This window comes from Tachypleus tridentatus, chromosome 9, assembly GCF_004210375.1.
Source record: "Tachypleus tridentatus isolate NWPU-2018 chromosome 9, ASM421037v1, whole genome shotgun sequence".
NCBI lineage: Eukaryota > Metazoa > Arthropoda > Merostomata > Xiphosura > Limulidae > Tachypleus > Tachypleus tridentatus.
The window spans coordinates 9,373,303-9,395,664 of NC_134833.1; the positions used below are offsets into that span (position 1 = coordinate 9,373,303).

The window sequence follows — 22,362 nt, forward strand, 5'->3', positions numbered from 1 at the left end:
CATCTTCTGTAGTTATTAAACTATTTCAAATCTCATCTTCTGTAGTTATTAAACTATTTCAAATCTCATCTTCTGTAGTTATTAAACTATTTCAAATCTCATCTCCTGTAGTTATTAAACTATTTCAAATCTCATCTCCTGTAGTTATTAAACTATTTCAAATCTCATCTCCTGTAGTTATTAAACTATTTCAAATCTCATCTCCTGTAGTTATTAAACTATTTCAAATCATCTTCTGTAGTTATTAAACTATTTCAAATAAACTATTTCAAATCTCTTCTGTAGTTATTAAACTATTTCAAAAATCTCATCTTCTGTAGTTATTAAACTATTTCAAATCTCATCTTCTGTAGTTATTAAACTATTTCAAATTAAACTATTTCAAATCTCATCTTCTGTAGTTATTAAACTATTTCAAATCTCATCTTCTGTAGTTATTAAACTATTTCAAATCTCATCTTCTGTAGTTATTAAACTATTTCAAATCTCATCTTCTGTAGTTATTAAACTATTTCAAATCTCAAGTTATTCTATTTCAAATCTCATCTCCTGTAGTTATTAAACTATTTCAAATCTCATCTCCTGTAGTTATTAAACTATTTCAAATCTCATCTTCTGTAGTTATTAAACTATTTCAAATCTCATCTTCTGTAGTTATTAAACTATTTCAAATCTCATCTCCTGTAGTTATTAAACTATTTCTGTAGTTATTAAAAATTCAAGTTATTAAACTATTTCAAATCTCATCTTCTGTAGTTATTAAACTATTTCAAATCTCATCTTCTGTAGTTATTAAACTATTTCAAATCTCATCTTCTGTAGTTATTAAACTATTTCAAATCTCATCTTCTGTAGTTATTAAACTATTTCAAATCTCATCTCCTGTAGTTATTAAACTATTTCAAATCTATTTCATCATCCTGTAGTTATTAAACTATTTCAAATCTCATCTCCTGTAGTTATTAAACTATTTCAAATATTTCATCTTCTGTAGTTATTAAACTATTTCAAATCTCATCTTCTTCAAATCTCATTTCTGTAGTTATTAAACTATTTCAAATCTCATCTCCTGTAGTTATTAAACTATTTCAAATCTCATCTTCTGTAGTTATTAAACTATTTCAAATCTCATCATCTCTGTAGTTATTAAACTATTTCAAATCTCACTGTAGTTATTAAACTATTTCAAATCTCATCTTCTGTAGTTATTAAACTATTTCAAATCTCATCTTCTGTAGTTATTAAACTATTTCAAATCTCATCTCCTGTAGTTATTAAACTATTTCAAATCTCATCTTCTGTAGTTATTAAACTATTTCAAATCTCATCTTCTGTAGTTATTAAACTATTTCAAATCTCATCTTCTGTAGTTATTAAACTATTTCAAATCTCATCTTCTGTAGTTATTAAACTATTTCAAAAGTTATCTCATCTTCTGTAGTTATTAAACTATTTCAAATCTCATCATCTTCTGTAGTTATTAAACTATTTCAAATCTCATCTTCTGTAGTTATTAAACTATTTCAAATCTCATCATCTCTGTAGTTATTAAACTATTTCAAATCTCATCTTCTGTAGTTATTAAACTATTTCAAATTAAACTATTTCAAATCTCATCTCTGTAGTTATTAAACTATTTCAAATCTCATCTCTTCTGTAGTTATTAAACTATTTCAAATCTCATCTCCTGTAGTTATTAAACTATTCTTCAAATCTCATCTCCTGTAGTTATTAAACTATTTCAAATCTCATCTCTATTTCAAATCTCATCTCCTGTAGTTATTAAACTATTTCAAATCTCATCTTCTGTAGTTATTAAACTATTTCAAATCTCATCTCCTGTAGTTATTAAACTATTTCAAATCTCATCTTCTGTAGTTATTAAACTATTTCAAATCTCATCTCCTGTAGTTATTAAACTATTTCAAATCTCATCTCCTGTAGTTATTAAACTATTTCATCTCATCTTCTGTAGTTATTAAACTATTTCAAATCTCATCTTCTGTAGTTATTAAACTATTTCAAATCTCATCTTCTGTAGTTATTAAACTATTTAAACTATTTCAAATCTCTCTGTAGTTATTAAACATCATCTCTGTAGTTATTAAACTATTTCAAATCTCATCTCTGTAGTTATTAAACTATTTCAAATCTCATCTTCTGTAGTTATTAAACTATTTCAAATCTCATCTTCTGTAGTTATTAAACTATTTCAAATCTCATCTTCTGTAGTTATTAAACTATTTCAAATCTCATCTCCTGTAGTTATTAAACTATTTCAAATCTCATCTCCTGTAGTTATTAAACTATTTCAAATCTCATCTTCTGTAGTTATTAAACTATTTCAAATCTCATCTTCTGTAGTTATTAAACTATTTCAAAATCTTCTGTAGTTATTAAACTATTTCAAATCATCTCTGTAGTTATTAAACTATTTCAAATCTCATCTTCTGTAGTTATTAAACTATTTCAAATCTCATCTTCTGTAGTTATTAAACTATTTCAAATCTCATCTTCTGTAGTTATTAAACTATTTCAAATCTCATCTCCTGTAGTTATTAAACTATTTCAAATCTCATCTCCTGTAGTTATTAAACTATTTCAAATCTCATCTCCTGTAGTTATTAAACTATTTCAAATCTCATCTCCTGTAGTTATTAAACTATTTCAAATCTCATCTCCTGTAGTTATTAAACTATTTCAAATCTCATCTTCTGTAGTTATTAAACTATTTCAAATCTCATCTTCTGTAGTTATTAAACTATTTCAAATCTCATCTTCTGTAGTTATTAAACTATTTCAAATCTCATCTCCTGTAGTTATTAAACTATTTCAAATCTCATCTTCTGTAGTTATTAAACTATTTCAAATCTCATCTTCTGTAGTTATTAAACTATTTCAAATCTCATCTCTGTAGTTATTAAACTATTTCAAATCTCATCTTCTGTAGTTATTAAACTATTTCAAATCTCATCTTCTGTAGTTATTAAACTATTTCAAATCTCATCTTCTGTAGTTATTAAACTATTTCAAATCTCATCTCCTGTAGTTATTAAACTATTTCAAATCTCATCTCCTGTAGTTATTAAACTATTTCAAATCTCATCATCTGTAGTTATTAAACTATTTCAAATCTTATATCCTGTAGTTATTAAACTATTTCAAATATCATCATCTCTGTAGTTATTAAACTATTTCAAAATCTCATCTCTGTAGTTATTAAACTATTTCAAATCTCATCTTCTGTAGTTATTAAACTATTTCAAATCTCATCATCTCTGTAGTTATTAAACTATTTCAAATTAAACTATTTCAAATCTCATCTTCTGTAGTTATTAAACTATTTCAAATCTCATCTCTCTGTAGTTATTAAACTATTTCAAATCTCATCTTCTGTAGTTATTAAACTATTTTTCATCTCCTGTAATTAAACTATTTCAAATCTCATCTCCTGTAGTTATTAAACTATTTCAAATCTCATCTCCTGTAGTTATTAAACTATTTCAAATCTCATCTCCTGTAGTTATTAAACTATTTCAAATCTCATCTCCTGTAGTTATTAAACTATTTCAAATCTCATCTCTGTAGTTATTAAACTATTTCAAATCTCATCTTCTGTAGTTATTAAACTATTTCAAATCTCATCTTCTGTAGTTATTAAACTATTTCAAATCTCATCTTCTGTAGTTATTAAACTATTTCAAATCTCATCTCCTGTAGTTATTAAACTATTTCCTGTAGTTATTAAACTATTTCAAATCTCATCTCCTGTAGTTATTAAACTATTTCAAATCTCATCTCCTGTAGTTATTAAACTATTTCAAATCTCATCTCCTGTAGTTATTAAACTATTTCAAATCTCATCTCATCTCCTGTAGTTATTAAACTATTTCAAATCTCACTGTAGTTATTAAACTATTTCAAATCTCATCTTCTGTAGTTATTAAACTATTTCAAATCTCATCTTCTGTAGTTATTAAACTATTTTTCAAATCTCATCTTCTGTAGTTATTAAACTATTTTTCAAATCTCATCTGTAGTTATTAAACTATTTCAAATCTCATCTTCTGTAGTTATTAAACTATTTCAAATCTCATCTTCTGTAGTTATTAAACTATTTCAAATCTCATCTTCTGTAGTTATTAAACTATTTTTCAAATTAAACTATTTCAAATCTCATCTCCTGTAGTTATTAAACTATTTCAAATCTCATCTTCTGTAGTTATTAAACTATTTCAAATCTCATCTTCTGTAGTTATTAAACTATTTCAAATCTCATCTTCTGTAGTTATTAAACTATTTCAAATCTCATCTTCTGTAGTTATTAAACTATTTCAAATCTCATCTTCTGTAGTTATTAAACTATTTCAAATCTCATCTCTGTAGTTATTAAACTATTTCAAATCTCATCTTCTGTAGTTATTAAACTATTTTCATCTCCTGTAGTTATTAAACTATTTCAAATCTATTTCAAATCTCATCTTCTGTAGTTATTAAACTATTTCAAATCTCATCTTCTGTAGTTATTAAACTATTTCAAATCTATTTCTGTAGTTATTAAACTATTTCAAATCTCATCTCTGTAGTTATTAAACTATTTCAAATCTCATCTTCTGTAGTTATTAAACTATTTCAAATATAACCACATGTAGTTATTAAACTATTTCAAATCTCATCATCTGTAGTTATTAAACTAGTTCAAATCTTATATCCTGTAGTTATTAAACTATTTCAAATCTCATCTCCTGTAGTTATTAAACTATTTCAAATCTCATCTCTGTAGTTATTAAACTATTTCAAATCTCATCTCCTGTAGTTATTAAACTATTTCAAATCTCATCTCCTGTAGTTATTAAACTATTTCAAATCTCATCTTCTGTAGTTATTAAACTATTTCAAATCTCATCTCCTGTAGTTATTAAACTATTTCAAATCTCATCTCTGTCTGTAGTTATTAAACTATTTCAAATCTCATCTCCTGTAGTTATTAAACTATTTCAAAATCTCATCTTCTGTAGTTATTAAACTATTTCAAATCTCATCTTCTGTAGTTATTAAACTATTTCAAATCTCATCTTCTGTAGTTATTAAACTATTTCAAATCTCATCTCCTGTAGTTATTAAACTATTTCAAATCTCATCTTCTGTAGTTATTAAACTATTTCAAATCTCATCTTCTGTAGTTATTAAACTATTTCAAATCTCATCTCCTGTAGTTATTAAACTATTTCAAATCTCATCTCCTGTAGTTATTAAACTATTTCAAAATCTCATCTTCTGTAGTTATTAAACTATTTCAAATCTCATCTTCTGTAGTTATTAAACTATTTCAAATCTCATCTTCTGTAGTTATTAAACTATTTCAAATCTCATCTCCTGTAGTTATTAAACTATTTCAAACTATCATCTCCTGTAGTTATTAAAATCTCATCTCTGTAGTTATTTATTAAACTATTTTAAACTATTTCAAATCATCTCCTGTAGTTATTAAACTATTTCATCTCCTGTAGTTATTAAACTATTTCAAATCTCATCTTCTGTAGTTATTAAACTATTTCAAAATCTCATCTTCTGTAGTTATTAAACTATTTTCTGTAGTTATTAAACTCATCTCTCTGTAGTTATTAAACTATTTCAAATCTCATCTTCTGTAGTTATTAAACTATTTCAAATCTCATCTCTGTAGTTATTAAACTATTTCAAATCTCATCTCCTGTAGTTATTAAACTATTTCAAATCTCATCTTCTGTAGTTATTAAACTATTTCAAATCTCATCTTCTGTAGTTATTAAACTATTTCAAATCTCATCTTCTGTAGTTATTAAACTATTTCAAATCTCATCTCCTGTAGTTATTAAACTATTTCAAATCTCATCTCCTGTAGTTATTCATCTCCTGTAGTTATTAAACTATTTCAAATCTCATCTCCTGTAGTTATTAAACTATTTCAAATCTCATTTCTGTAGTTATTAAACTATTTCAAATCTCATCTCCTGTAGTTATTAAACTATTTCTGTAGTTATTAAACTATTTCATCTCCTGTAGTTATTAAACTATTTCAAATCTCATCTTCTGTAGTTATTAAACTATTTCAAATCTCATCTTCTGTAGTTATTAAACTATTTCAAATCTCATCTCCTGTAGTTATTAAACTATTTCAAATCTCATCTTCTGTAGTTATTAAACTATTTCAAATCTCATCTCCTGTAGTTATTAAACTATTTCAAATCTCATCTTCTGTAGTTATTAAACTATTTCAAATCTCATCTCCTGTAGTTATTAAACTATTTCAAATCTCATCTCCTGTAGTTATTAAACTATTTCAAATCTCATCTTCTGTAGTTATTAAACTATTTCAAATCTCATCTTCTGTAGTTATTAAACTATTTCAAATCTCATCTCTGTAGTTATTAAACTATTTCAAATCTCATCTTCTGTAGTTATTAAACTATTTCAAATCTCATCTTCTGTAGTTATTAAACTATTTCAAATCTCATCTTCTGTAGTTATTAAACTATTTCAAATCTCATCTTCTGTAGTTATTAAACTATTTCAAATCTCATCTTCTGTAGTTATTAAACTATTTCAAATCTCATCTTCTGTAGTTATTAAACTATTTCAAATCTCATCTCTGTAGTTATTAAACTATTTCAAATCTCATCTTCTGTAGTTATTAAACTATTTCAAATCTCATCTTCTGTAGTTATTAAACTATTTCAAATCTCATCTCCTGTAGTTATTAAACTATTTCAAATCTCATCTCCTGTAGTTATTAAACTATTTTCATCTCATCTCATCTTCTGTAGTTATTAAACTATTTCAAATCTCATCTCCTGTAGTTATTAAACTATTTCAAATCTCATCTCCTGTAGTTATTAAACTATTTCAAATCTCATCTCCTGTAGTTATTAAACTATTTCAAACTGTAGTTATTAAACTATTTCAAATCTCATCATCTCCTGTAGTTATTAAACTATTTCAAATCTCATCTCCTGTAGTTATTAAACTATTTCAAATCTCATCTCCTGTAGTTATTAAACTATTTCAAATAAACTATTTCAAATCATCCTGTAGTTATTAAACTATTTCAAATCTCATCTCCTGTAGTTATTAAACTATTTCAAATCTCATCTCTGTAGTTATTAAACTATTTCAAATCTCATCTCCTGTAGTTATTAAACTATTTCAAATCTCATCTCCTGTAGTTATTAAACTATTTCAAATATCATCTTCTGTAGTTATTAAACTATTTCAAATATCACCACCTGTAGTTATTAAACTATTTCAAATCTCATCATCTGTAGTTATTAAACTAGTTCAAATCTTATATCCTGTAGTTATTAAACTATTTCAAATCTCATCTCTGTAGTTATTAAACTATTTCAAATCTCATCTTCTGTAGTTATTAAACTATTTCAAATCTCATCTTCTGTAGTTATTAAACTATTTCAAATCTCATCTCTGTAGTTATTTATTAAACTATTTAAAATTTCAAATCTCATCTGTAGTTATTAAACTATTTCAAATCTCATCTCCTGTAGTTATTAAACTATTTCAAATCTCATCTCCTGTAGTTATTAAACTATTTCAAATCTCACTGTAGTTATTAAACTATTTCAAATCTCATCTCCTGTAGTTATTAAACTATTTCAAATCTCATCTTCTGTAGTTATTAAACTATTTCAAATCTCATCTTCTGTAGTTATTAAACTATTTCAAATCTCATCTTCTGTAGTTATTAAACTATTTCAAATCTCATCTTCTGTAGTTATTAAACTATTTCAAATCTCATCTTCTGTAGTTATTAAACTATTTCAAATCATCTCTGTAGTTATTAAACTATTTCAAATCTCATCTTCTGTAGTTATTAAACTATTTCAAATCTCATCTCATCTGTAGTTATTAAACTATTTCAAATCTCATCTTCTGTAGTTATTAAACTATTTCAAAAATCTCATCTCATCTGTAGTTATTAAACTATTTCAAAATCTCATCTCCTGTAGTTATTAAACTATTTCAAATCTCATCTCTCATCTGTAGTTATTAAACTATTTCAAATCTCATCTCCTGTAGTTATTAAACTATTTCAAATCTCATCATCTGTAGTTATTAAACTATTTCAAATCTCATCTCCTGTAGTTATTAAACTATTTCAAATCTCATCTCCTGTAGTTATTAAACTATTTCAAATCTCATCTCCTGTAGTTATTAAACTATTTCAAATCTCATCTTCTGTAGTTATTAAACTATTTCAAATCTCATCTCCTGTAGTTATTAAACTATTTCAAATCTCATCTTCTGTAGTTATTAAACTATTTCAAATCTCATCTTCTGTAGTTATTAAACTATTTCAAATCTCATCTTCTGTAGTTATTAAACTATTTCAAATCTCATCTTCTGTAGTTATTAAACTATTTCAAATCTCATCTTCTGTAGTTATTAAACTATTTCAAATCTCATCTTCTGTAGTTATTAAACTATTTCAAATCTCATCTTCTGTAGTTATTAAACTATTTCAAATCTCATCTTCTGTAGTTATTAAACTATTTCAAATCTCATCTCCTGTAGTTATTAAACTATTTCAAATCTCATCTCCTGTAGTTATTAAACTATTTCAAATCTCATCTCCTGTAGTTATTAAACTATTTCAAATCTCATCTCCTGTAGTTATTAAACTATTTCAAATCTCATCTCTGTAGTTATTAAACTATTTCAAATCTCATCTCTGTAGTTATTAAACTATTTCAAATCTCATCTTCTGTAGTTATTAAACTATTTCAAATCTCATCTTCTGTAGTTATTAAACTATTTCAAATCTCATCTTCTGTAGTTATTAAACTATTTCAAATCTCATCTCCTGTAGTTATTAAACTATTTCAAATCTCATCTCCTGTAGTTATTAAACTATTTCAAATCTCATCTCCTGTAGTTATTAAACTATTTCAAATCTCATCATCTCTGTAGTTATTAAACTATTTCAAATCTCATCTCTGTAGTTATTAAACTATTTCAAATCTCATCTCCTGTAGTTATTAAACTATTTCAAATCTCATCTCCTGTAGTTATTAAACTATTTCAAATCTCATCTCCTGTAGTTATTAAACTATTTTTCATCTTCTGTAATTAAACTATTTCAAATCTCATCTTCTGTAGTTATTAAACTATTTCAAATCTCATCTTCTGTAGTTATTAAACTATTTCAAATCTCATCTCCTGTAGTTATTAAACTATTTCAAATCTCATCTCCTGTAGTTATTAAACTATTTCAAATCTCATCTTCTGTAGTTATTAAACTATTTCAAATAAACTATTTCATCTCTTCTGTAGTTATTAAACTATTTCAAATCTCATCTCCTGTAGTTATTAAACTATTTCAAATCTCATCTCCTGTAGTTATTAAACTATTTCAAATCTCATCTCCTGTAGTTATTAAACTATTTCAAATCTCATCTCCTGTAGTTATTAAACTATTTCAAATCTCATCTTCTGTAGTTATTAAACTATTTCAAATCTCATCTTCTGTAGTTATTAAACTATTTCAAATCTCATCTTCTGTAGTTATTAAACTATTTCAAATATCATCTCTGTAGTTATTAAACTATTTCAAATCTCATCTCCTGTAGTTATTAAACTATTTCAAATATCATCTCTATGTAGTTATTAAACTATTTCAAATCTCATCTTCTGTAGTTATTAAACTATTTCAAATCTCATCTCCTGTAGTTATTAAACTATTTCAAATCTCATCTTCTGTAGTTATTAAACTATTTCAAATCTCATCTTCTGTAGTTATTAAACTATTTCAAATCTCATTTCTGTAGTTATTAAACTATTTCAAATCTCATCTTCTGTAGTTATTAAACTATTTCAAATCTCATCTTCTGTAGTTATTAAACTATTTCAAATCTCATCTTCTGTAGTTATTAAACTATTTCAAATCTCATCTCCTGTAGTTATTAAACTATTTCAAATCTCATCATCTGTAGTTATTAAACTATTTCAAATCTCATCTCCTGTAGTTATTAAACTATTTCAAATCTATCTCCTGTTATTAAACTATTTCAAATCTCATCTCCTGTAGTTATTAAACTATTTCAAATCTCATCTCCTGTAGTTATTAAACTATTTCAAATCTCATCTTCTGTAGTTATTAAACTATTTCAAAATTCTGTAGTTATTCTATCAAATCTCATCTCTGTAGTTATTAAACTATTTCAAATCTCATCTTCTGTAGTTATTAAACTATTTCAAATCATCTCTTCTGTAGTTATTAAACTATTTCAAATCTCATCTCCTGTAGTTATTAAACTATTTCAAATCTCATCTCCTGTAGTTATTAAACTATTTCAAATCTCTGTAGTTATTAAATCTCTTCTGTAGTTATTAAACTATTTCAAATCTCATCTCCTGTAGTTATTAAACTATTTCATCTCCTGTTATTAAACTTGTCTCATCTTCTGTAGTTATTAAACTATTTCAAATCTCATCTCCTGTAGTTATTAAACTATTTCAAATCTCATCTCCTGTAGTTATTAAACTATTTCAAATCTCATCTCCTGTAGTTATTAAACTATTTCAAATCTCATCTTCTGTAGTTATTAAACTATTTCAAATCTCATCTTCTGTAGTTATTAAACTATTTCAAATCTCATCTCATCTCTGTAGTTATTAAACTATTTCAAATCTTTCTCATCTTCTGTAGTTATTCTATTTCAAATCTCATCTTCTGTAGTTATTAAACTATTTCAAATCTCATCTCCTGTAGTTATTAAACTATTTCAAATCTCATCTCCTGTAGTTATTAAACTATTTCAAATCTCATCTCCTGTAGTTATTAAACTATTTCAAATCTCATCATCTTCTGTAGTTATTAAACTATTTCAAATCTCATCTTCTGTAGTTATTAAACTATTTCAAATCTCATCTTCACTATTTCAAATCTCATTCTGTAGTTATTAAACTATTTCAAATCTCATCTTCTGTAGTTATTAAACTATTTCAAATCTCATCTCATCTTCTGTAGTTATTAAACTATTTCAAATCTCATCTTCTGTAGTTATTAAACTATTTCAAAAATCTCATCTTCTGTAGTTATTAAACTATTTCAAATCTCATCTCCTGTAGTTATTAAACTATTTCAAATTCAAATTAAACTCAAATTTCTGTAGTTATTAAACTATTTCAAATCTCATCTCCTGTAGTTATTAAACTATTTCAAATCTCATCTCCTGTAGTTATTAAACTATTTCAAATCTCATCTCCTGTAGTTATTAAACTATTTCAAATCTCATCTCCTGTAGTTATTAAACTATTTCAAATCTCATCTCCTGTAGTTATTAAACTATTTCAAATCTCATCTCCTGTAGTTATTAAACTATTTCAAATCTCATCTCTATGTAGTTATTAAACTATTTCAAATCTCATCTTCTGTAGTTATTAAACTATTTCAAATCTCATCTTCTGTAGTTATTAAACTATTTCAAATCTCATCTTCTGTAGTTATTAAACTATTTCAAATCTCATCTCCTGTAGTTATTAAACTATTTCAAATCTCATCTCCTGTAGTTATTAAACTATTTCAAATCTCATCTCCTGTAGTTATTAAACTATTTCAAATCTCATCTCCTGTAGTTATTAAACTATTTCAAATCTCATCTCCTGTAGTTATTAAACTATTTCAAATCTCATCTCCTGTAGTTATTAAACTATTTCAAATCTCATCTCCTGTAGTTATTAAACTATTTCAAATCTCATCTCCTGTAGTTATTAAACTATTTCAAATCTCATCTCCTGTAGTTATTAAACTATTTCAAATCTCTATTTCAAATCATCTCTGTAGTTATTAAACTATTTCAAATCTCATCTCATCTTCTGTAGTTATTAAACTATTTCAAATCTCATCTTCTGTAGTTATTAAACTATTTCAAATCTCATCTTCTGTAGTTATTAAACTATTTCAAATCTCATCTTCTGTAGTTATTAAACTATTTCAAATCTCATCTTCTGTAGTTATTAAACTATTTCAAATCTCATCTTCTGTAGTTATTAAACTATTTCAAATCTCATCTCCTGTAGTTATTAAACTATTTCAAATCTCATCTCTATGTAGTTATTAAACTATTTCATCTCCTGTAGTTATTAAACTAGTTCAAATCATTTATCCTGTAGTTATTAAACTATTTCAAATCTCATCTTCTGTAGTTATTAAACTATTTCAAATCTCATCTCCTGTAGTTATTAAACTATTTCAAATCTCATCTCCTGTAGTTATTAAACTATTTCAAATCTCATCTTCTGTAGTTATTAAACTATTTCAAATCTCATCTTCTGTAGTTATTAAACTATTTCAAATCTCAAATCTCATCTTCTGTAGTTATTAAACTATTTCAAATCTCATCTCCTGTAGTTATTAAACTATTTCAAATCTCATCTCCTGTAGTTATTAAACTATTTCAAATCTCATCTTCTGTAGTTATTAAACTATTTCAAATCTCATCTCCTGTAGTTATTAAACTATTTCAAACTCATTTCAAATCTCATCTCCTGTAGTTATTAAACTATTTCAAATCTCATCTCCTGTAGTTATTAAACTATTTCAAATCTCATCTTCTGTAGTTATTAAACTATTTCAAATCTCATCTCCTGTAGTTATTAAACTATTTCAAATCTCATCTCCTGTAGTTATTAAACTATTTCAAATCTCATCTCCTGTAGTTATTAAACTATTTCAAATCTCATCTTCTGTAGTTATTAAACTATTTCAAATCTCATCTTCTGTAGTTATTAAACTATTTCAAATCTCATCTTCTGTAGTTATTAAACTATTTCAAATCTCATCTTCTGTAGTTATTAAACTATTTCAAATCTCATCTTCTGTAGTTATTAAACTATTTCAAATCTCATCTCTGTAGTTATTAAACTATTTCAAATCTCATCTTCTGTAGTTATTAAACTATTTCTGTAGTTATTAAAAATCTCATCTTCTGTAGTTATTAAACTATTTCAAATCTCATCTTCTGTAGTTATTAAACTATTTCAAATCTCATCTCCTGTATTTATTAAACTATTTCAAATCTCATCTCCTGTAGTTATTAAACTATTTCAAATCTCATCTCCTGTAGTTATTAAACTATTTCAAATCTCATCTTCTGTAGTTATTAAACTATTTCAAATCTCATCTCCTGTAGTTATTAAACTATTTCAAATATCATCTCTATGTAGTTATTAAACTATTTCAAATCTCATCTTCTGTAGTTATTAAACTATTTCAAATCTCATCTTCTGTAGTTATTAAACTATTTCAAATCTCATCTCCTGTAGTTATTAAACTATTTCAAATCTCATCTCCTGTAGTTATTAAACTATTTCAAATCTCATCTTCTGTAGTTATTAAACTATTTCAAATCTCATCTCTGTAGTTATTAAACTATTTCAAATCTCATCTCCTGTAGTTATTAAACTATTTCAAATCTCATCTCCTGTAGTTATTAAACTATTTCAAATCTCATCTTCTGTAGTTATTAAACTATTTCAAATCTCATCTCCTGTAGTTATTAAACTATTTCAAATCTCATCTCCTGTAGTTATTAAACTATTTCAAATCTCATCATCTGTAGTTATTAAACTATTTCAAATCTCATCTCCTGTAGTTATTAAACTATTTCAAATCTCATCTCCTGTAGTTATTAAACTATTTCAAATCTCATCTCCTGTAGTTATTAAACTATTTCAAATCTCATCTTCTGTAGTTATTAAACTATTTCAAATCTCATCTTCTGTAGTTATTAAACTATTTCAAATCTCATCTTCTGTAGTTATTAAACTATTTCAAATCTCATCTTCTGTAGTTATTAAACTATTTCAAATCTCATCTTCTGTAGTTATTAAACTATTTCAAATCTCATCTTCTGTAGTTATTAAACTATTTCAAATCTCATCTTCTGTAGTTATTAAACTATTTCAAAATCTCTGTAGTTATTAAACTATTTCTGTATCTATTTCTGTAGTTATTAAACTATTTCAAATCTCATCTTCTGTAGTTATTAAACTATTTCAAATCTCATCTTCTGTAGTTATTAAACTATTTCTCCTGTAGTTATTAAAATCTCATCTCCTGTAGTTATTAAACTATTTCAAATCTCATCTCCTGTAGTTATTAAACTATTTCAAATCTCATCTCCTGTAGTTATTAAACTATTTCAATCTCATCTCATCTCAAATCTCATCTCTGTAGTTATTAAACTATTTCAAATCTCATCTTCTCTCTCCTGTAGTTATTAAACTATTTCAAATCTCATCTTCTGTAGTTATTAAACTATTTCAAATCTCATCTTCTGTAGTTATTAAACTATTTCAAATCTCATCTCCTGTAGTTATTAAACTATTTCAAATCTCATCTCCTGTAGTTATTAAACTATTTCAAATCTCATCTCCTGTAGTTATTAAACTATTTCAAATCTCATCTTCTGTAGTTATTAAACTATTTCAAATCTCATCTCCTGTAGTTATTAAACTATTTCAAATCTCATCTTCTGTAGTTATTAAACTATTTCAAATCTCATCTTCTGTAGTTATTAAACTATTTCAAATCTCATCTTCTGTAGTTATTAAACTATTTCAAATCTCATCTTCTGTAGTTATTAAACTATTTCAAATCTCTGTAGTTATTCATCTTCTGTAGTTATTAAACTATTTCAAATCTCATCTCCTGTAGTTATTAAACTATTTCAAATCTCATCTCCTGTAGTTATTAAACTATTTCAAATCTCATCTCCTGTAGTTATTAAACTATTTCAAATCTCATCTCCTGTAGTTATTAAACTATTTCAAATCTCATCTTCTGTAGTTATTAAACTATTTCAAATCTCATCTTCTGTAGTTATTAAACTATTTCAAATCTCATCTCCTGTAGTTATTAAACTATTTCAAATCTCATCTCCTGTAGTTATTAAACTATTTCAAATCTCATCTCCTGTAGTTATTAAACTATTTCAAATCTCATCTTCTGTAGTTATTAAACTATTTAAACTATTATTAAACTATTTCAAATCTCATCTCTGTAGTTATTAAACTATTTCAAATCTCATCTTCTGTAGTTATTAAACTATTTCAAATCTCATCATCTGTAGTTATTAAACTATTTCAAATCTCATCTTCTGTAGTTATTAAACTATTTCAAATCTCATCTTCTGTAGTTATTAAACTATTTCAAATCTCATCTCCTGTAGTTATTAAACTATTTCAAATCTCATCTCCTGTAGTTATTAAACTATTTCAAATCTCATCTCCTGTAGTTATTAAACTATTTCAAATCTCATCTCCTGTAGTTATTAAACTATTTCATTCTGTAGTTATTAAACTATTTCAAATCTCATCTCCTGTAGTTATTAAACTATTTCAAATCTCATCTCCTGTAGTTATTAAACTATTTCAAATCTCATCTCCTGTAGTTATTAAACTATTTCAAATCTCATCTTCTGTAGTTATTAAACTATTTCAAATCTCATCTTCTGTAGTTATTAAACTATTTCAAAACTATTTCAAATCTCATCTTCTGTAGTTATTAAACTATTTCAAATCTCATCTCCTGTAGTTATTAAACTATTTCAAATCTCATCTTCTGTAGTTATTAAACTATTTCAAATCTCATCTTCTGTAGTTATTAAACTATTTCAAATCTCATCTTCTGTAGTTATTAAACTATTTCAAATCTCATCTCCTGTAGTTATTAAACTATTTCAAATCTCATCTCCTGTAGTTATTAAACTATTTCAAATCTCATCTCCTGTAGTTATTAAACTATTTCAAATCTCATCTTCTGTAGTTATTAAACTATTTCAAATCTCATCTCCTGTAGTTATTAAACTATTTCAAATCTCATCTTCTGTAGTTATTAAACTATTTCAAATCTCATCTCTTGTAGTTATTAAACTATTTCAAATCTCATCTATTTCAAATCTCATCTCCTGTAGTTATTAAACTATTTCAAATCTCATCTTCTGTAGTTATTAAACTATTTCAAATCTCATCTTCTGTAGTTATTAAACTATTTCAAATCTCATCTTCTGTAGTTATTAAACTATTTCAAATCTCATCTCCTGTAGTTATTAAACTATTTCAAATCTCATCTCCTGTAGTTATTAAACTATTTCAAATCTCATCTCCTGTAGTTATTAAACTATTTCAAATCTCATCTCCTGTAGTTATTAAACTATTTCAAATCTCATCTCCTGTAGTTATTAAACTATTTCAAATCTCATCTCCTGTAGTTATTAAACTATTTCAAATCTCATCTCCTGTAGTTATTAAACTATTTCAAATCTCATCTCCTGTAGTTATTAAACTATTTCAAATCTCATCTCCTGTAGTTATTAAACTATTTCAAATCTCATCTCCTGTAGTTATTAAACTATTTCAAATCTCATCTCCTGTAGTTATTAAACTATTTCAAATCTCATCTCCTGTAGTTATTAAACTATTTCAAATCTCATCTCCTGTAGTTATTAAACTATTTCAAATCTCATCTTCTGTAGTTATTAAACTATTTTCAAATCAAATCTCATCTCCTGTAGTTATTAAACTATTTCAAATCTCATCTCCTGTAGTTATTAAACTATTTCAAATCTCATCTCTGTAGTTATTAAACTATTTCAAATCTCATCTCCTGTAGTTATTAAACTATTTCAAATCTCATCTTCTGTAGTTATTAAACTATTTCAAATCTCATCTCCTGTAGTTATTAAACTATTTCAAATCTCATCTTCTGTAGTTATTAAACTATTTCAAATCTCATCTCCTGTAGTTATTAAACTATTTCAAATCTCATCTTCTGTAGTTATTAAACTATTTCAAATCTCATCTCCTGTAGTTATTAAACTATTTCAAATCTCATCTCTATGTAGTTATTAAACTATTTCAAATCTATTTCATCTCTGTAGTTATTAAACTATTTCAAATCTCATCTCCTGTAGTTATTAAACTATTTCAAATCTCATCTCCTGTAGTTATTAAACTATTTCAAATCTCATCTCCTGTAGTTATTAAACTATTTCAAATCTCATCTCCTGTAGTTATTAAACTATTCCTGTAGTTATTAAACTATTCAAATTCATCTCTGTAGTTATTAAACTATTTCAAATCTCATCTCCTGTAGTTATTAAAATTTCAAATCTCATCTCCTGTAGTTATTAAACTATTTCAAATCTCATCTCCTGTAGTTATTAAACTATTTCAAATCTCATCTCCTGTAGTTATTAAACTATTTCAAATCTCATCTCCTGTAGTTATTAAACTATTTCAAATCTCATCTTCTGTAGTTATTAAACTATTTCAAATCATCTCCTGTAGTTATTAAACTATTTCAAATCTCATCTCCTGTAGTTATTAAACTATTTCAAATCTCATCTCCTGTAGTTATTAAACTATTTCAAATCTCATCTTCTGTAGTTATTAAACTATTTCAAATCTCATCTCCTGTAGTTATTAAACTATTTCAAATCTCATCTCCTGTAGTTATTAAACTATTTAAACTGTAGTTATTAAACTATTTCAAATCTCATCTTCTGTAGTTATTAAACTATTTCAAACTCATCTTCTGTAGTTATTAAACTATTTCAAATCTATTTCAAATCTCATCTCATCTCCTGTAGTTATTAAACTATTTCAAATCTCATCTCCTGTAGTTATTAAACTATTTCAAATCTCATCTCCTGTAGTTATTAAACTATTTCAAATCTCATCTCCTGTAGTTATTAAACTATTTCAAATCTCATCTTCTGTAGTTATTAAACTATTTCAAATCTCATCTCCTGTAGTTATTAAACTATTTCAAATCTCATCTCTGTAGTTATTAAAGTTTTCAAAACTAGTTTTAAACTATTTCAAATCTCATCTTCTGTAGTTATTAAACTATTTCAAATCTCATCTTCTGTAGTTATTAAACTATTTCAAATCTCATCTTCTGTAGTTATTAAACTATTTCAAATCTCATCTTCTGTAGTTATTAAACTATTTCAAATCTCATCTTCTGTAGTTATTAAACTATTTCAAATCTCATCTCCTGTAGTTATTAAACTATTTCAAATCTCATCTTCTGTAGTTATTAAACTATTTCAAATCTCATCTTCTGTAGTTATTAAACTATTTCAAATCTCATCTCCTGTAGTTATTAAACTATTTCAAATCTCATCTTCTGTAGTTATTAAACTATTTCAAATCTCATCTTCTGTAGTTATTAAACTATTTCAAATCTCATCTTCTGTAGTTATTAAACTATTTCAAATCTCATCTTCTGTAGTTATTAAACTATTTCAAATCTCATCTTCTGTAGTTATTAAATTGCACTTGAGAATCGCTGAAGCGGGGAAACAGGGATTTCCCGTCAAATGTGTCGTGGGAGCCGAGGGACCCTGAGGTCCTACCGTCCCCGCCCAGGGTAAAGGTAGAAGTAACAAAGTCGTTAGTAGGCTGGAAATTCAAAGACATTATAAAGTGTTTTCCAAAAGGAGAGACCAAATGTCCTGTTACATGAATACGGTATGCTTATTGTGGTTATTTCTTCTGTGTATTGGAAGTTACTAAAGCAGTAAATATAGATAACTTATTACACTGGCATCAACATTCGACAACTGAGAGGTTTCGGACGGTGAATACGTTTCATGTGCAATATAGGATACCTCATGTACAGTTTAACAAACGTCCGGCTGTTCCAGAAATGTGTTTATACTGCTAACTTTCCAGATAACCAACGAAGTTGTTTAAGCTCCCAATATACTGGACATACTGTTATGGCGAATGTTCAAAAACTACAGAATTAGACACTAGTGCTGTGTCAATCATGGCAATTAAACCTCGAATTCTAGTATAGAAAGCTCTTAAATTCAGTGTTGAGTCACTGGAAGACTGGTTTTAAGAAAGGTGCTAATAAGTTGTTTTTGTTTTGTTTCATTTATCATAGAATTTAAATATTAGCTTAACAGTTGCTTCATAACATGTTTGATTGAATGTTTTAACATCATTGTTCAGCTATTTAAACATTAGCAAGTAAAACCAACAAAGTAGAAAGTATGACTATTTTACTTCTCTGTTACCGTGAAATAACACATGAAGTTTTACTTTTTTCATCAGTGATGAGTTTGCCTCCGAGTGGTCATGCCACATTCATCGAATCCAGTGACCCACGTTTTACACCAGCAAAGAAGCCCAAGTTCTGTAAAGTTTGTGGTGATCGCGCCAAAAGTTATCACTTTGGAGGTCTATCCTGTGACAGCTGCAAGGCTTTCTTCAGGCGGTCAGTACAGTGCTCTGGCTACAAAAACTTCCAGTGCCCCTATCGACGGACCTGTGAAATAACCATTAGCTCGAGAAAATGCTGTCAATTTTGTAGGTTCCAAAAATGTGTAGCCATTGGAATGGAGAAGAGCTGGGTCATGACAGAAGAGGAACGTTTACACGTTTTAAGAATGCGCATGGCAAAACGACAACAAGAACACATGACGACTTTCAAACGTCAGAAGAATCGTCGAGAAAGCTATCATCCAGATCTAAAGGAAATTCATAAGTTTCTAACAGAAGACGACATTCAGTGCATCGAGTCGATAATGAACTCCTACGAAGTAAGCTGCTTGACGATTCCCTTTAACAGCAGTTTGTGCAGCCGACCTTGTGATCGTGGCCGAACTGAAGTAATCGATATGTTCTTCACAGTTATCAAACAGTTTGCACACTTTGCCCAGCAACTACATTCCTTTGCGGTTATCCCTCGACACGATCAGGAGATCTTGTTACGTACTGGCGTCATGGAATTATGCTTTCTTCGGAGTGCGTACGTGTTTGATGAAAGCCAACAAGCTTGGTCTGACCAGAACAAAATGTTCTACAAATTTTCTCCAACGCTTCTAGCGGAAGACGTGAAACGACTGGTTTCCGACGAACTCTTCGAAAAACACATGGAATTCATTCGTGGGATTAAACAGTTAGATATCGATGAACCAACACTTATGATTCTACTCGTGACTGTCCTCTTGTGTTCAGACAGACCTGAGTTGGTAAACACAGATTTAGTGGCGTCAGAACAAGAGAAATATTGTGTTTTACTTAAAAATTACATGTTGTGGAGGTTTGGTTCCATAAATTCAGCGGTTCTTTATCCTAAACTATTTTTGAAATTACCAAACTTAAGAGAACTTACAGATGCTCACAGCGATTACCATCTTAGACTTAGCACGTGGGAAGTAGAAGAAATTCAGAAACGGTTATCATGTTTGAAAGTTGAGTCACCAACACCGTATTGGAACACGTTAGAGCTGTTGGAGAAGAGTTTGGAAGCGAATGTAGGGAAGCGGTGGACGTTACGTCGTGACTTGTTAACAGATGTGAGTTCATCCTCCTCTGTTTCCATGGAAGATGAATCCAATTCAAGTGAATGTTCTGGTAAGTTCTCTTGACATCAGAAGAGCTGATTCAAAATGATCCTATTTCAGCCTTTGAATTAGCTAACAAAGTGCCTTAAAATCAAATCATCGACTACATTCGATGAAAAATATTGAAAGAATAAAGTTGTAAAGTTATGGACTTCAAATCCTCTAAAGTGTCTGAAACTTATGAGAGTGTTTACTTGAAATCCATCGAAGCGTCTAGAATAAACAAGTATTTCGATCATAAATCTATTGAAGTGTCTGGAACGTACAAGTGTTTAGATTGTAAATTAATTCACTTGTTTGGAATATTTAAGTGTTTATATTCTAAATCCATTAAACTGCCTGAAATGTGTAGATTTCCCTTTTTTTTACCAATGGATAAAATTCATAATGAGTCAGAGACTTTGAGGCTTAGCAGGATCTATGTTTAAACGTAACTTGAAATGTGATAATAGATTGTTATTATTTCAGAATTCTAACAACTTTATACGTGCTTGAGTAATAGCTTATATTCTAGTCCTTAGGTCCACACGCATGACTTCTCTACTAATTTGTTATTATTATTTCATTTCTTCATGTGTTTTTATCTCACACCTCACATACAATATGTCAATATCCTGATATGTTAAAAATTACCTATAATTTTCACGACTTCTTAAAGTTTAACACCCTGTAGTTAAAACGATAAACCTTTTGTTTATACACAGGAATTACTCTAAACAACAACACCATACAGAAAAACAAATATCTTCTTATCATGTCATTCTCTTTCATATTGATGTTCCAAAGAACAGATATACTTTAATAACACCCAACATTATTCTCAATACTGAAGTTCTGTAGTAAAATTAATATTTAATAACATCCTACATTATCCTCAATACTGAAGTTCTGTAGTGAAATTAATATTTAATAACACCCAACATTATCCTCAATACTGAAGTTCTGTAGTGAAATTAATATTTAATAACATCCTACATTATTCTCAATACTGAAGTTCTGTAGTGAAACTAATATTTAATAACATCCAACATTATCCTCAATACTGAAGTTCTGTAGTGAAATTAATATTTAATAACACCCAACATTATCCTCAATACTGAAGTTCTGTAGTGAAATTAATATTTAATAACATCCAACATTATCCTCGATACTGAAGTTCTGTAGTGAAATTAATATTTAATAACATCCTACATTATTCTCACTACTGAAGTTCTGTAGTGAAATTAATATTTAATGACATCCTACATTATCCTCAATACTGAAGTTCTGTAGTGAAATTAATATTTAATAACACCCAACATTATCCACAATACTGAAGTTCTGTAGTGAAATTAATATTTAATAACACCCAACATTATCCTCAATACTGAAGTTCTGTAGTGAAATTAATATTTAATAACATCCTACATTATCCTCAATACTGAAGTTCTGTAGTGAAATTAATATTTAATAACACCCAACATTATCCTCAATACTGAAGTTCTGTAGTAAATATTGAGGTTCCGGGGGAAAATACATTCACAACATATTGAATAACAAAGTTTGTTTGTTGTTGTTTTATTAAAGAACGTGACCTTTCATCCTAGTAACAATAGTCAATGTTGAGTGTACGAAATTGTCATTATTACGTTACGTTCTTATCTTATTAGCGATCTGTTGACAACGGTGGCTTTGTGAAGATGGCGGTAAATAGCTGTCGCTTTATTTTATAAATCGTGTCTAAGAACAAGGATAGATAAAGATAACTGTAGTTTTATGTTAAAATTAGCTGATTGTTAAAATTACAGTTAACACCAGACATACGTATGAGCTATTTAAATATAATTAATATCGGAAGCCAAAAGTTATTCAGTCCTAGTTAATCAATTTCGAGTCTATGTCAGTTTATTATAAATTTGTCTTTTTTATGTTGTATTTGATCAGTGGCTGAAAACCAGTTTTC

At 27.0% G+C, this 22,362-nt stretch overlaps 1 protein-coding gene across 3 annotated transcripts in view; it reads left to right on the forward strand.

Moving 5' to 3' along the window:
• The window catches only part of LOC143224737 (vitamin D3 receptor-like), a 41,139-nt gene extending 20,466 nt beyond the window's left edge, over positions 1 to 20,673 (forward strand). The window contains exons 1-2 of one of the 3 annotated variants that reach the window (XM_076453000.1): positions 18,343 to 18,915; positions 19,126 to 20,672. In XM_076453000.1, coding sequence (XP_076309115.1) covers positions 19,128 to 20,444 — 1,317 coding nt within the window. In that variant the 5' untranslated portion in view covers positions 18,343 to 18,915; positions 19,126 to 19,127 and the 3' untranslated portion in view covers positions 20,445 to 20,672. Of the gene's footprint in view, positions 1 to 18,342; positions 18,916 to 19,125 lie in introns of those variants that run through there. The other 2 variants (XM_076453001.1, XM_076452999.1) reach the window with 2 other exon arrangements.
• The last annotated feature ends 1,689 nt before the right edge of the window (positions 20,674 to 22,362 follow it).